Genomic DNA, 13,823 nt, shown 5'->3' with positions numbered 1-13,823 from the left:
AAACAGGGAATTACTATTCGAGATCACTGTCAATCGGGCCGGGCTCGGACGACCATCCCGGGACTTCGCACGTCGTCTATTTAATTCCACGGAATTCTACTGCGCGATTGCGACGCGGGAGAAGCGCCGGGGGAGAATAAATTCGCGTACACAACGCGTCGCACACTGACCGTGTCGATATTCGTTGTCCGAGTCGCCTTCAATTACATGAACAACGAAGCCCGCTTTGTCGCCGCTCGAAGATCCGTTAGCAGGAACTGTGCCCAACGTGCGCCGGCGTGTAATAGCGGAGTGATAGTAGTAACAATAACAGTAGCAACAACAAACAGTAACAGCAACAATAACAACAACGACGACGACGACAGAGCGACGTTACGAATGCGGAAGTGGAGTACGACGGCGACCTCGACTCCTCAAGGTCCGAGATGGCTCTGTTGCTGAGACGTTGCCCTCGTTTGCTTTTAATCCAGATCCCCACTTCGTCGGTGCTTGGTCCATTTTGCATCTTCCTCCGTTCCCCGTTGGGCCGTTGTGTTACTCCGTTCTTACCTCCTTGGCTTGGTCAACCTGGAGAACGGGCGCCACATTGTCTCTCCTTCTCGCCCGCGATTTCCGCGCGCGTCCCTTTCTCTCTTCCCATCTCGCGGTTTCTTCCTCTCGCTCCAGCCGCGCCATCCTATGCGGTTCCCCACGGGGGTTTTTCTCCTTCCCTCTGGATAACGATCGTTCTTGGAACACAATGAACAACAATGGGAGGCGAGGTCGGTCATGCCGGCCACGATCGATGATCGAGCCCATCACTGGCCTCCGACGAGTGAGCGATGTCTGTATTTTTGCGCGAGACACTGCTGTACACGGCGGGAATTTTCTCTTAAAATTTATCCCGAAAGTCATGCGATCGTGGGACAACGTGGCGTTTTGATGCATTTTACGAGAGTTTATCAAGTTTTACCACGCATTCTATTAGCAAAATGATATAATTACTACACTGACAAACAAATTTTGTTAAACTAAGTAAATAGATTTACTTAGAATTATTTTTGTTACTGAAGCAATTATTTATTCTATCTAAATAAAAATATCAAATTTCAAGTAAATCTATGTATTATATTAAGTAAATTAATTTAAATCATTACATTTTCTACATTCAAATAAAGATTTCGTGAGATATGGAATACTATTTATTAAATGAAATAATTGTTTTTATATGTTAAATAAGAAATCCAATTTTCTTCGCGGTGAAAATTACATCTTAGTAAACATTTTATAGAATTAAAAGAACATTTTTTAAATTAATAATTATCCATTCTTTGATATTGAATAAATGTTTACATTAAAGCAATGCATATTTTAATTTGTTTATTATTTTTTAAATTTAAGTTAATAAGCTACTAGGAGCCACCTAATGCATAATTTTCTTGAGTAAAGTAATATTTTTTGGATTAAGCAATTTTTTTTTATCAGTGTAGCGAAACGTATGGTAAAATTTAAAAAAACTCTCGTGAAATTCCTCGAAATGCCGAGTTGTCCCGCGGTCACATAATTTTCCAGATAAATTGTAAAAGAAAATTCTCTGCGTGTATGCTATGCGGGACAACGAGATACAGCGGTTTCCAAGGCATTCGCTTTTCTAACAGCCTCCTGAATAGTTGAGATACAAAGCATTTTATATTCCCGCACGGAGATATATTTATTTCAGAATGCCTCGCTTTCGCGTGAATTTCTGTAGGAATAACGAGCGCTAGATGACTAGAGTAAAACGATGGAGATGGAAAGTTCTCGCAAATGAGGCTGAAACATCTTTCTAATTCTGTTTACATGCAAATATCGTGATACGTCTGGATATTAACATATTGGCCTATGGTCTTAGGATAGAAAAATGTTAAAATTATCGCGCGAAGATATATAGTTACAATCAATCATAATTTTATATGTTTATTCATTTTTAGACTTTGAAACGTACATCGAAAGTATGGAACACGTACGTATACTGAGCCATAAAAATGATGAATTTGATTGATTTGTCGGTTGTAAATAACACTTTTAAACGTTCCCGTGTATTTTCCTTCGTCGGGATTACTAACATTTCCGCTAACGAATCTTAGATCGATCCGCTTGTAAAACAATCACTTCGACGAGTTATTTACAATACGCTTTCTCACTTATCAGCATCTCTAATCAGACACACTTACAACGTTGCAAAAATCCAGACAGTAATTCGAGACGCGCGTCTAGTGCATCCGGACGAGGAGCAACGGGACGAGCGTACGCAACCTGTCTTCGATCTCGCGGCGATTTTAATTGCCACTCTTGATGGGATTGTTCGGGCGATAGCAAGGCGAGCGGTCGCTAGGCTTCGTGGACGAAGACGTTGCTGCGATTGACCGAGAAAACTGAAGTGGCGCGAAGCCGATCTCCGATCGTTTCCCCGCACTCGTCGTTATTTGTACTCGCATTGTCCTCCTCCCTCAATGGAAGACAACGGCGATGAAAAACGGATGCCCAGACCGCGTTCGTGTCACGCGCTAATTGCGACGCTCGCGACAATGAGGGTGACGACACGACGGGCGATTCGTCGTCGGCCGTTTCTGTGTCGCCCCGACCGGCGACAGTGTCATTTTCACGTGAGTTTTACCTTTTGTCAAATCGCTACTTTCACCGTTTACACGGCAGAGCTCACGTTCCGACGTGGGACGACGGGGAGTTGCTCTCTCTTCTAGCCGCGGCCTCCTCTAGGCGCGGCACCGGAGGAGTTTCGGCTGCCTCAGAGAGAGAGAGAGAGAGAGAGAGAGAGAGAGAGAGAGAGAGAGAGAGAGAGAGAGAGAGAGATCGACCATAGGAATCGATCCGGAATCGCAATCCTTTCGAGACCGATTTCTTATTTCGTTCGCCGACTTCTACGTTAGAAGCGTAAAACGTGGAATAGCTTATAAAGAAATCCTGAATTCAAGAAACCATGCGCAACACTTCTTCCAGCTTGCAATCTCTTCTCCACTTATTGAAACGCATGAATAAAATATAAGCAACAATATCCGGCACATTTACATCATTTATAACGATATTTACTTCAATAATTATTTAGATTACTTTGTCACGGATGTGGGTACTGCCTAAAAATCGAGATACATACAATTTATATTCATTAAAAGTTTTAGCGCACTCTCTCTCTCTCTCTCTCTCTCTCTCTCTCTCTCTCTCTCTCTCTGCAGTGGAGCATAAAAATTTTCTACGATTTAAAAATTTGGTGCTATTATTCTTAAATAATTTTAACACAATAATCTCTTCTGGTACAAGCAAATATTATTATATTAATAGAAAAACTATTTATTTCATATATAACATTTACTAACTTTATATAATATAATATTATATAGGTATATATACTATATTATATTAATATAATTATATTTACTGTTACATTTTATATTATACATCTGCAAATGTTAAACGCGTGCATACCGCGATAATGCAGGAAATGATGTTTCTGGCTTAATGGCCGTACAATTAAGGACACGCCGACATCGTGCCGGCGTAAAGGACAAAGAAGGCCGGCGTCGATTTTCATGCTCGGCAAATCGCCGATTTGGCCTTCTTCGACATATAGTAGACGGAATCGGATCGGCGAACAAATCGTAGAATCGGCCGTTTATCGATTTTTGCGCTTTCGCGGCCCAGAAACCTCCGTCGTTCCCTTTTTTTTTTTTTTCCTTTGCCCATGCCTTCGCCTCTCATGTCGCCAATGGTGATTCCTGCTCGTCGCGCGAGTGAAACGCGTCTTAACAGTTTCCGTTTTACGAGCAGCTTCCGATTCTTCCGCCAGATTTTCACCGATCTAGGATTTTTTGCCCGGCGCCGACCCAGAAACGGACGATTTCTTTTCTCGTCTGCTGAGCAGCTATGCTCTTCCACCGATTTCCGCTGTATCTGCACATGCAACACACACACACACACACACACACACACATTACGTGTAATCCCAAACAAAATCAACAGACGTGTCCACGTTGCGTCATCGTATATTCTTCGCCTTTTGAAGTTTATTATCGGCAGGCCAAGAATTTGCATGGAAAGTCTTTACGTAAACCTGGAGCCTTAAATTTGAGTTGCAATGACATTTCTTTTAAAATATTCGAAAGTTATCAGCATACCAGTTTGTTCAATTGGTTGACAATAATGGAACGCTCTTTCCCGTTGTAGAATCAGGATAATTACGTAAAACGGACTCTTCTTTCTTTCGCCGTGAATAAGAACGAAATGGCACGTTTTCGGGATTGCAGAGGCGTGACGGATTTTCTTTTTTTCTTTTTACTTCCAATTCCGGTTACGACGCGGTCAACTGGCCTACTCGAAACCGGAATTGGGTCAGTCTAGACACCTAACCGCGAAAACGATTATGACGATGCTGAAGAAAGGGTAGAATGGAATAAACGCGAATGCAATAGACGTCTACTTTCAGTGTCGGTCGTATCGGAGGGAGAGTCGCGTTAACGAGAATGATATGAGACGAAGTGGAAGGGGTGAAAAGGTCACCGCGAGATCTAGTCCAGATGTAGGAGATCTACGCAACGGTAGAAAGTTTCAAGGAAAGTACTTGTGTGGTATTGGTATCAAATAATTTGTATTAGATGATCGTCCGATAATTCCTTGAATGCACAATTTAAAATCAAGTCATTTTTATACATTATATGTTACACATAATTATGTTACACATAAATGTATATCGTAAAAAAACCTTACAAAGGTAAAAACTGTACATCCAGTACACAAAAAAACATTTAAGGTGTACGCAGTGTATTTTTGTGTACATAAAAATGTTTAAGAAAGATTGTAAATAAAAAGTGAAGCTGTATTATTCGAAATTATCATCTTAATTTGACATTTCATAAATTCCCTCCTTCGATTTTTATATTATTCGCTTCTACCTTTCGCCGAATTGTCGATAATTTAATACCAGTATACAAATTCGTCGCACAAGCGTGAAGTTGATTGTACACGACGGAGCTGTTTGAATGAAATGTGCAACAGCTTGCGTAAAGAGTTACTACTTTTTTTTTGTAGAATATGAAAACTCTAAGATCATCGCGGAGCATATAGAACATATCGGAGTGACCCCGGCACGAAACAGGGTCAGACTCTCACCGCTCGGCGATAAAACTTGGCTTAGAAAGTCTTTTCACCCCTTCCGCTCATTATAATCGTGTTCCGCGAACACTGCTGGAGCAAGTAACGTCTCGTATCTTACTTACGCAATTTAGCAGTCTGGTATGTTTCGCTCGTTTCTATTTTACTGTGCGCCGCTGAATTTCTCCGGAGTTTTCTTTCACGAAATCATATGAAATATTATATAGAAATGCAAAACAAAAAACAAACAAACGATAACGTCCCCAATTTCGTCGATGTATAATTCAGACTTATTGGCGAGTTATATTTTCCCCCGCAGCATTAGATCGAAACTTGACAAATTAACTTTTATACGTTTTACCTTGCAATTGTATTAAATGTATCATTTTAGAAAACTACAATGGCAAGAGCGAGAGGAAGAAAGAAACGGACTCGAAGATGAGAAGAAAGGAGAAAGAATGGTAAATTGATTACTTTCTCCCTAATTAATCGCTAATATTTCCGTTTTATACGAAATTGCTTTGAAACACACGATCTTGTCTCGTTGCGGCGTGTCATTCATTTACGCCACGATGCACCAGGTTTCGCGGCTGCGGCTGCTTGAAATAAATGTCGCAACGCTCACCTTGTCAACAACAATTGGAGTGCGGACGACGAGCGCGGCGGCAATTAAGAATTGTTCTCACGTTCACGCTTTTTAGAATACGCCCGTCGCTTACTCTTGCCTTTTTCGCGAGTTAAAGTCGCAGGACGTTCCACCAAATGCCTTAGTACTCGGACATCTCGCAATGGAAATAACTGTTCCCTGCACACGCTCGTCATCGCAGACGTACGAACATCATTCGCACTGATTGCCGACTTAATCGAACGAGAAACATGTGGTTGCATAAGAACTCCATGTGTCGCTTCCTCCTGGCTCGTCTTTTGATCGTCGGCCTAACACTCTCGAAGGCCCTCAAAGCGTCTGAAGAGATACGCGAAACGAAAGTCACCTTCGAGGAGACTTCCTCGACATCGGATCAGTCCGTTCGCGAAACAACGACGCCTGCTTCGTTGTTAAGACCTGACAGCGACCGAGAATTAACGTCTCCGACCGTCGTCGAAGGCCGCTCCCGAAACAATTCCAACGTCTTCAAGCCTAGCAAGCACTTGGGCGAAATCGAGCGGCCGGCTGTCCGAACGAGCCCCTTCAACAATGTGCATCACGTGAGATTCGAGAACAATGTTCACCTAGATTCGCAGCACGAGCGGTTTCACAATGTCCTTCAGGACGCGTCGCAAGGCTCTGGGTTGCTGGACGAGGCGACGCGATCGAGCAGAATTAAGTTCCAGGACGACGGCGCGGTACAAACGTCGAACATCCGTCATTCCTTCGATGATCGGCTGACCGTTACGGAGAGCCCGAGAGCGCAGTTTGAGGAAGGTCCCGTTGGTCACACGTTCGTCGACCAGACGTTCTTCCAAAACGTCGAGAAGCCGGAGATGCAGGAAATATTCGGGAAGACGACGACCGATCATCGGTCGACTGGCATTTACTATGACGCCTCGAGGTCACCGTATGTCGTCAATTATTACGCCGAGCAGAATCAGAATGCTTATCAGCCGACGTCGCCGCAGGAAACCGCGATCGAGATGATGAAGAGGCCCGAGGGTAACGGTGTTATGGTACTTCAGCAACACGAGTCAACGTACACGAGAAAGCGGAAATTTCCCTATTCGTTTTATCAGCCGGCTGGCGAATATCACGAGGTGCAATACATGGAGGACCCACATCAGACTATAGCTCATCCGCGCGTGAGAAGGTGAGCTTTTAAATGCATTACTGATTATTTGCTTTTTTTAAAAAAAAAGCAACGGTGTCGGGGCAACAATGTAAGGGCCAGTTTCACAAACGTCGGTTAACTGTTAACCAGAGTTCAGTCAACTTCCTATCTTTTTCTATTTTGTTATCTAAGAAGAGACAGAGAGAATCAATTAACCTTCGGTTAGCAGCTAACCGACGTTTGTGAAACTGGCCCTTAGAGAGGTAATATTAAACGTCAATTATTTATCTTATCTCTGCACGATATCAACTTTTTCATATTCCTCGAGATACTCCTCCTTTAATTCGTGAGTTAATTGCATTGCGTAACGCAGCCAGCCATATAAATATTGTGCTTCAAGTTTAATTAAGATATTATCATTCTTTAATCGCACATTTGTTTTGAGATGCGTACGTGCATGTTGAGAGCGCGCGAGAGAGAGAGAGAGAATGCAAGAAATGTTATTCAATATCCATTAAATCCACGCAAGGCAATGAATAAAAACTTTCTTCAACTGAATTCGTATTACGATCATGATTACTTAATTTATATTTCCTCGAAACACGTGTAGCACGTTGTACTACATATATAAATAATACACACGCAATATGTATACAGAAGTAATAATCTTATATAAAAGTAATATTATATATTTTGGAAGAATTATATTATTTTTCATTATCTTTCATCGTCCAACTCATATAACTATCGCGAATTGTTCGAACAGCAAATTTAAAATGCGTTCTATATTTAGACCTAACGAAACGTTTCATTTTTCATAAATATTTACTCAAGATTTATTGTCTTTTTTTTCAAAATATACAACCAGAACACGTTGTTCACAGGCCGTTCCCTTGGAAGAAAATCATTCATCTAATTGGTACTATTCTGCCGCTGGGCTTGCTACTAGCATCGTTGAAGCCCAACGTCGTGCGGATCGACAACTCGACAACGTAAGGTTCTATTCTCCTCGTCTAATTCAAACATCCGCCTATATTTGTTAATCAAGGACGAAATTCCATTAGCCAGCCGAACATCGTCCTCTCGAAGCTGCGGCTCGCTGATCTGCCGGTCGAGCATAAGCAAACACGTGTACTCGACGATCCATCGGTCGGTTGCGAGAATCAATCGGTCTGCGAATTGATCTTGGCCGGCGGCGAACCGCAATCCAACATCCTCCAAAATATCCTATGGAACTTGGCCACCAGGTAATCGGCTTCTTCAGGCACATTTTCCCATACGGCTCTATTGTGTTACCGCGACACGACCGTGACAATTTCAACAAGAACACGCATTGTTTTTTGTACTAACAGAACCCCGGACGATGTCGCAAAAAGAAATGGTCTTCGCGAAGTGTTCAGCGCCGTCAGGAAAAAAGACTGTACGACGATCAGCTGTTAACGACTGCCTAGGAAGCCAGCGGATCAGTATGCACGCGATCTCTCCTGCGTGTCCGTTGATTTATGGCGTTAATGTTCGCACATTATGCAAATTTCACGGCTTTACGCGTGAAACAGCGAGAGTATAAAAATCGCGAAACGATTATACTACACAAATCACATATAATATTATCATTTGACATATATGTAATAATTCTATTCATAATATAGCAGCATTAATTACAGCATTATATTATGTAGACGATATTATATTATTACATTGTCCATTTCGAATTGTGGAAACGGCGTTCGAAAGGAAGAATATCTTCGTCATATTTCACGATGGTAGCTTTAATTATATGTAAAACATCATGTAGCTTAACGACAATTCTCAATAAAAACGCAATACACCGTCGGTATATAAAAAGCGGCCATTTTACCGCGCACTTGTGTCTCGCGACAATTGGCAAGTCTTATTTTCACGTGCAAACGAATGTCACGCGAAATAAGCTTCACAAAGATAACGAATGTAAGACGAAAATTGGACTTGAGGAACGAAGTGTCGGGGCAAGTTGGAGGTGCGTTATTCGGAAATTCGTTCCGCCCGTGCATCCGTGCCGACCTCGTCCTCGCAAGTGAAAGTAGTCGCAGGGTATAAAAGTAGGTCGGCGTTATTCTATGGCAGCGCGGCCCGAGAATTTACGGATGCAGCGGACTTTCGGACGACGAATAGGGGCTGGCCAATTATCTCACATACGCACGCCGTACATTACCGTTGACAATAATTACAAGTGGCCAAGCAGGAACGGGACACGTCGCGATTTTTAATTAACAACTGCCGGCGAGATTAAACGGATAATTTGATGGCAACGTAGCAACGTGTGCTTGATATTCATTGCCGCTCGATATTTATGTTTTATATTATATATTTTACGCTACTTGCGTTATATCGGGTGTACTTGCTCTTTTCACTACCTTTTTAAATTCTATGGTTCGCGGGTTGTACAGCCGAGTTTTGCCTTAAACGAAAATGAGACGTCTACTTTTACATCAAGCAGCTAATGCACGGCGAAAGATGGAAATGACTCGAAGCAGAAGAAATCGATTAGGCAAGCAAGAGTTCCCTGGTGAAATAAACTTCGGAGGAGAGAACGAAACAATCATACCCTTCACTCAATTTTAAGCGAACTGTAATTTAACAGAAACGTTAATTCGCGACTTAGATGTAAAGATAAATAATGCTAATAACTAGAAAGTCGCAATAAACGACGATCTCTCCCGGCATTTTCACTGGGGAAAGAAATGACACCGAATTGGTCAAAGAATCTGGGCAAATAACACGTTAGAAATAGAACACCGGAATTATGACTTCGGCCTATATTTAGCTGTCGAGAGAATCCGTTTGTTTCGTTATCCATGGCGCAAATGTAATACAAGATTTACCGGAGAACGCAGCATCAAATTGCATTGCAGCTTTTAATCGCGCGATATTATATAACATGTAGAACGTATTACAGTTCCTTGAACGGTATCCACATGACAGTACATATTTGGAATGTCTCTTTTTTTTCCGTCACACTCCCGGAACTGTCAAGAGCATAATCATCGTTATTATTCCGATTATTCCTGTCACTTAGGCTCTGCTATTTAATTAATGATGTTCGAACTACTTTATTACAGGTGACGCGTTTATCCGCAGCGGCACCGAAAACGTCAATTCGAAGTAAATGATGAAATATTATTTTGCATCGATATATCATTTTGCGGCGAAAGTCCGTTCAAAATGTCAAAGATGCGCATCGATAAGAGAAGCGTATCGGTAATTGGCAATTAAGAGGGGCGAGTGTAGTAAAGACGAATGCCGGATAGGAGCCGGATTTCGGGCCGTGGACGAATCAGCTTCTCCATTTTCACCTCAGGAATGCAGGAAAGCCTCGGGTCGCGTTGATAACCAGTCGGCGCGTCTCGCGCGGTCCCAAATCGATTAACGACTCCTCCGAATGAATCCTCTGATCGCCACGCGAGCACGCGAGAACAAAAGACTTGTGACAAAAGGAAAAGAAATTACCTAATTCGGCGTTGCATTCCCCGAAGATCCGCTATTGCGTTCATACGAATTTGTTCGGTTAATTAAGCGAAACGCATACGCTGTGCGGTGCGACTTGTACCTATCTTCCAGGTTTGGAAAAACGAGAAACCAGCTTTTGTGAAACTATTTTAGTGTGAAGTCCGCTATTGGAATGTATTCTTTATGACATTCTCTCTGTCTCGCTATTTCTCTTTCTTTTTCCGTAGAGATAAAATAAACTTTGAAATTCATTGTTAGTCTAAAATATATTTATGTACAAACGGATGTCTAAATCTCGTTTTTGTCTACGTCATTTAAAACTACATCCACGCTACGTCTCCGCGTGTAAATTCTCAATAATAGCGTTCGTTCTTTCTCGGACCATTTGCCCATATATTGTCTTCGGCAGAACATTAACTTGCTGCCGAACGAGACTCCGAGGATAAGAACGTCTTTGTTAGGCGGTGCTCGTTGGCGTTTCTCGCGTCGTCTGGTTTTGGACGAAACTCGAATATTTCAAGGACGATCGGAAACTGCAGAACGAGCCTCGTCTCGGACTTGAAACGAAGATACGCGAATCGCGCTCATCGACTTCGGCATCGAAAGTGAGCCACTTTTCGCGGCCGATTCTCCACTTCCCGTGTAGAAAATATATATACTGACAGCGACGCGGGTCGCCGTTTCAAGCATAGTTGAGCAACGAGATCGCTCGTAAAACGGAAGAGCGCGCGCTTCCGCCGCGTTCGCGACAAACGCTTCCGAGATTCCGTCTCTTCGGCACCTTTTCACGCCCGAGGAAATTGTGCCAAAGGGGCGTCGCGTCCGTCGCGCGCCCAAGTAAAACACACAATGACGAGGTAACGTTTCGCGTTCCGGAAAATAAACGCAAATAAATCAATAAGCGTGCACGTCGGTTTTTTCCTGCATCCGCGTAAAAGAGGAGCCCTCCTTTTAACGTCGTGTGTAAAAAAAAAACTTTCACCGTTTCTTCCCACGATCTGAATAATTCTCTAATCATCGCGAGGCTCGCTGCGAAGATCAGAAGAGCTCGCCGATCGATATCTCTATCGCGGTGGGAAAATGCAAAGTGATTATTTTCCCGAAGGATCCCGCCAATTAATATTTAACCGCTTTTGATAAACGTTTAATAACACCCGTATTTAAACGCGACTCGTGAGACAATTCGTTTTCACTCTGTGACATTGGCGCGACAACTTCACGCTGTTTTTTTACCTTATAATCTGAAAGAACGCGACGAGAAGGCACATCTCTCTCTCCGCGGAGAGATCGCGCACAAACAATTAAATCGTACAGCCGGCGAGAGAATAATTGCCGGGACGGCGATCTCGGCCACGCGCATTACGCGAAAACGATCTGTCATACTTAACACAAATCGCATATAAATATATCCCTCAAAATAACATTCTCTTATATGAATCCGGTATTCTCGATACCGAAAACCTAATAAGACAACGTTAGTTTTGTCAGATTCTAATTTCACCTCGAGGAAAGTTTTGTGGAAACGGATCGAGGGGAAATTTGGAGACTTCGCTCTGTCGCCTTCCTTCTTTTCTTTTACCTTTTGGCATTAAATAAATTAAGAGAGCGTAATTTGAAATTTGGGACGATTTGTGACACTTGGGCCTGGTTGCACCAACGTCGCTTAACTTTAACTTTAGCTTAATTCACTCTTTGTCTCTTTTTCAAGGAAACAGAAAGAGACAAAGAGTGAATTAAGCTACAGTTAAAATTACGTGACGTTGGTGCAACCAGGCCTTAACACATATCGCGTATATAAATATATCCCTCAAAATAACATTCTCTTATATGAATCCGGTATTCTCGATACCGAAAACCTAATGAGACAACGTTATTTTTGTCAGATTCCAATTTCACCTCGAGGAAAATTTTGTGGAAACGGATCGAGGGGAAAATTTGGAGACTTCGCTCTGTCGCCTTCCTTCTTTCTTTAACCTTTTGGCATTAAATAAATTAAGAGAGCCCAATTGAAATTTGGGAGACGCGAAGTTATATTTACGTACTTGCGCCGCGCAAACTGAATTCATTGGAATCTCTCAATTTTCAGCATTAAATAACGCCGTAATCAGTCTCAGTTTCGCTTTTAATAAGAGAGAAACTTTGCATAAAGTACGGAATATTATCGGCGGGGGGGAAGGAGGGGGGGGGTGTCATTATATAAATTTTCTGGGGCATCTTGTGCATGTTCAGCTTTCACGGTTTTACACTTGAACCTGTCCGCTCTACGACATTGCCAGATAGAAGATAAATATCACATACGACGGCATGCCATCGCGACATGCAAGTCGTCGCCGTTTATCACGAACGGTTCTCGTCTTCCTCATTGCGTTAAATGCACAGCTAAATGTGCGGCAGCTCGATGCCGAGGCTGTTTTTAATATCAGTAAGTTTCACCACGGCGGAAGTGATGCGGCTCGCGCTGTGAAAGCGCATATCGCGGATAATGTATGCGAATGGCGAGCTTATTTCCACGGATGATCATGCATTAAGAATTGTCGCCCACAATTCTCGACTCGAGCTGCTAAATGTTTTCCACAAACTGTTACATAAAAAAAAAAATAGTTTCTTCGAATCAAACAAATTTTCTCTGAATTTTGACCCCGCCGGACTTTTATTTAATTTCAAAGAAATGACTTCTTTACCTTAAACCCAAATTTTATTTGACTGAAACTGGAATCCCTAAGAGAATTCGTATCTACTTCTTCAAATCCAGCAAATGTTTTAGCAGAAGTAAATAAAAATTTGGTAGAAACATGATTTCAACGTATCTCTTTTAACTTACGTAAATCTTTTTTCTAGGTGCAGACTAATACAATAATCTAATGTAATAAAAAGACAAAGTTCTTTCTTACAATATTTTGTCGTAAAATTGCGACGAATGATATCGCAGAATTTATTGGTATAAAAATTGACGCTCAGCTAAGTCTACGTTAGATTTAATTAGTAAATATTATAACACGATAACGAACACAATAATGATATCATTATAAAAATATATGTAGATATTCTAAAACACATTGTAAATGTATACAATTTACAACATATATATGCATATATGTTGCCGCTATAATTGGCAAATATTTTATTACGTCTAGAAAGCTGCTATTCTTTCAAAACAGACACGTAACATTTAAGAAAAGAAAAAAAAACTTGAAATCTATTCACGAAATGAAGAATTAAGAATTGCATGGTGATATCCGACTTACTGCGATTATCAGAATTTTCGCGTAGCATTTATTTATTGAATAATATTTTATTGAATTGTGTAATTTTGTATCCATTGTGCTGAAAACTTTTGTCGCGATACGTAAGTGTACGTAGGACGCTGCCTACGATACGTGGGCTCATCTCTGAGGTGTGTCAAGGAAAACGAGTGTGCCGAACGATATTGGAAAAGGCCTTTGTGCATCGCGA

The 13,823-nt window shown here is 41.8% G+C and overlaps 2 protein-coding genes across 3 annotated transcripts in view; one reads left to right on the top strand and one right to left on the bottom strand.

Moving 5' to 3' along the window:
* The window catches only part of LOC105570252, a 33,512-nt gene that overhangs the window by 4,295 nt on the left and 15,394 nt on the right, over positions 1 to 13,823 (bottom strand). The gene's annotated exons all lie outside the window — the stretch shown is intronic.
* LOC105570251 lies at positions 3,718 to 8,782 on the top strand. Of its 2 annotated transcripts, XM_012027327.1 has the most exons (5): positions 5,564 to 5,582; positions 5,823 to 6,923; positions 7,769 to 7,876; positions 7,949 to 8,131; positions 8,237 to 8,782. In XM_012027327.1, exons 2-5 carry the CDS (start codon positions 5,998 to 6,000, stop codon positions 8,322 to 8,324), a joined length of 1,305 nt encoding a protein of 434 aa, XP_011882717.1. In that variant the 5' UTR covers positions 5,564 to 5,582; positions 5,823 to 5,997; the 3' UTR covers positions 8,325 to 8,782. The 2 variants fall into 2 exon arrangements, with proteins under 2 accessions (XP_011882716.1, XP_011882717.1); XM_012027326.1 differs by having other exon boundaries at positions 3,718 to 6,923.

Source organism: Vollenhovia emeryi, unplaced genomic scaffold (assembly GCF_000949405.1).
Source record: "Vollenhovia emeryi isolate VEMERY1.0 unplaced genomic scaffold, V.emery_V1.0 DF939121.1, whole genome shotgun sequence".
Classification (NCBI taxonomy): Eukaryota; Metazoa; Arthropoda; class Insecta; order Hymenoptera; family Formicidae; genus Vollenhovia; species Vollenhovia emeryi.
This window is presented reverse-complemented; position numbering and strand designations above follow the sequence as displayed.

Coding starts and splice junctions, on each gene's coding strand:
- LOC105570251 (XM_012027326.1), top strand. CDS start 5,998: ATGTGGTTGCATAAGAACTCCATGTGTCGCTTCCTCCTGGCTCGTCTT. Junction 7,877..7,948: donor CGGATCGACAACTCGACAAC/GTAAGGTTCTAT, acceptor AAATTCCATTAG/CCAGCCGAACATCGTCCTCT. Junction 8,132..8,236: donor CTATGGAACTTGGCCACCAG/GTAATCGGCTTC, acceptor TTGTACTAACAG/AACCCCGGACGATGTCGCAA.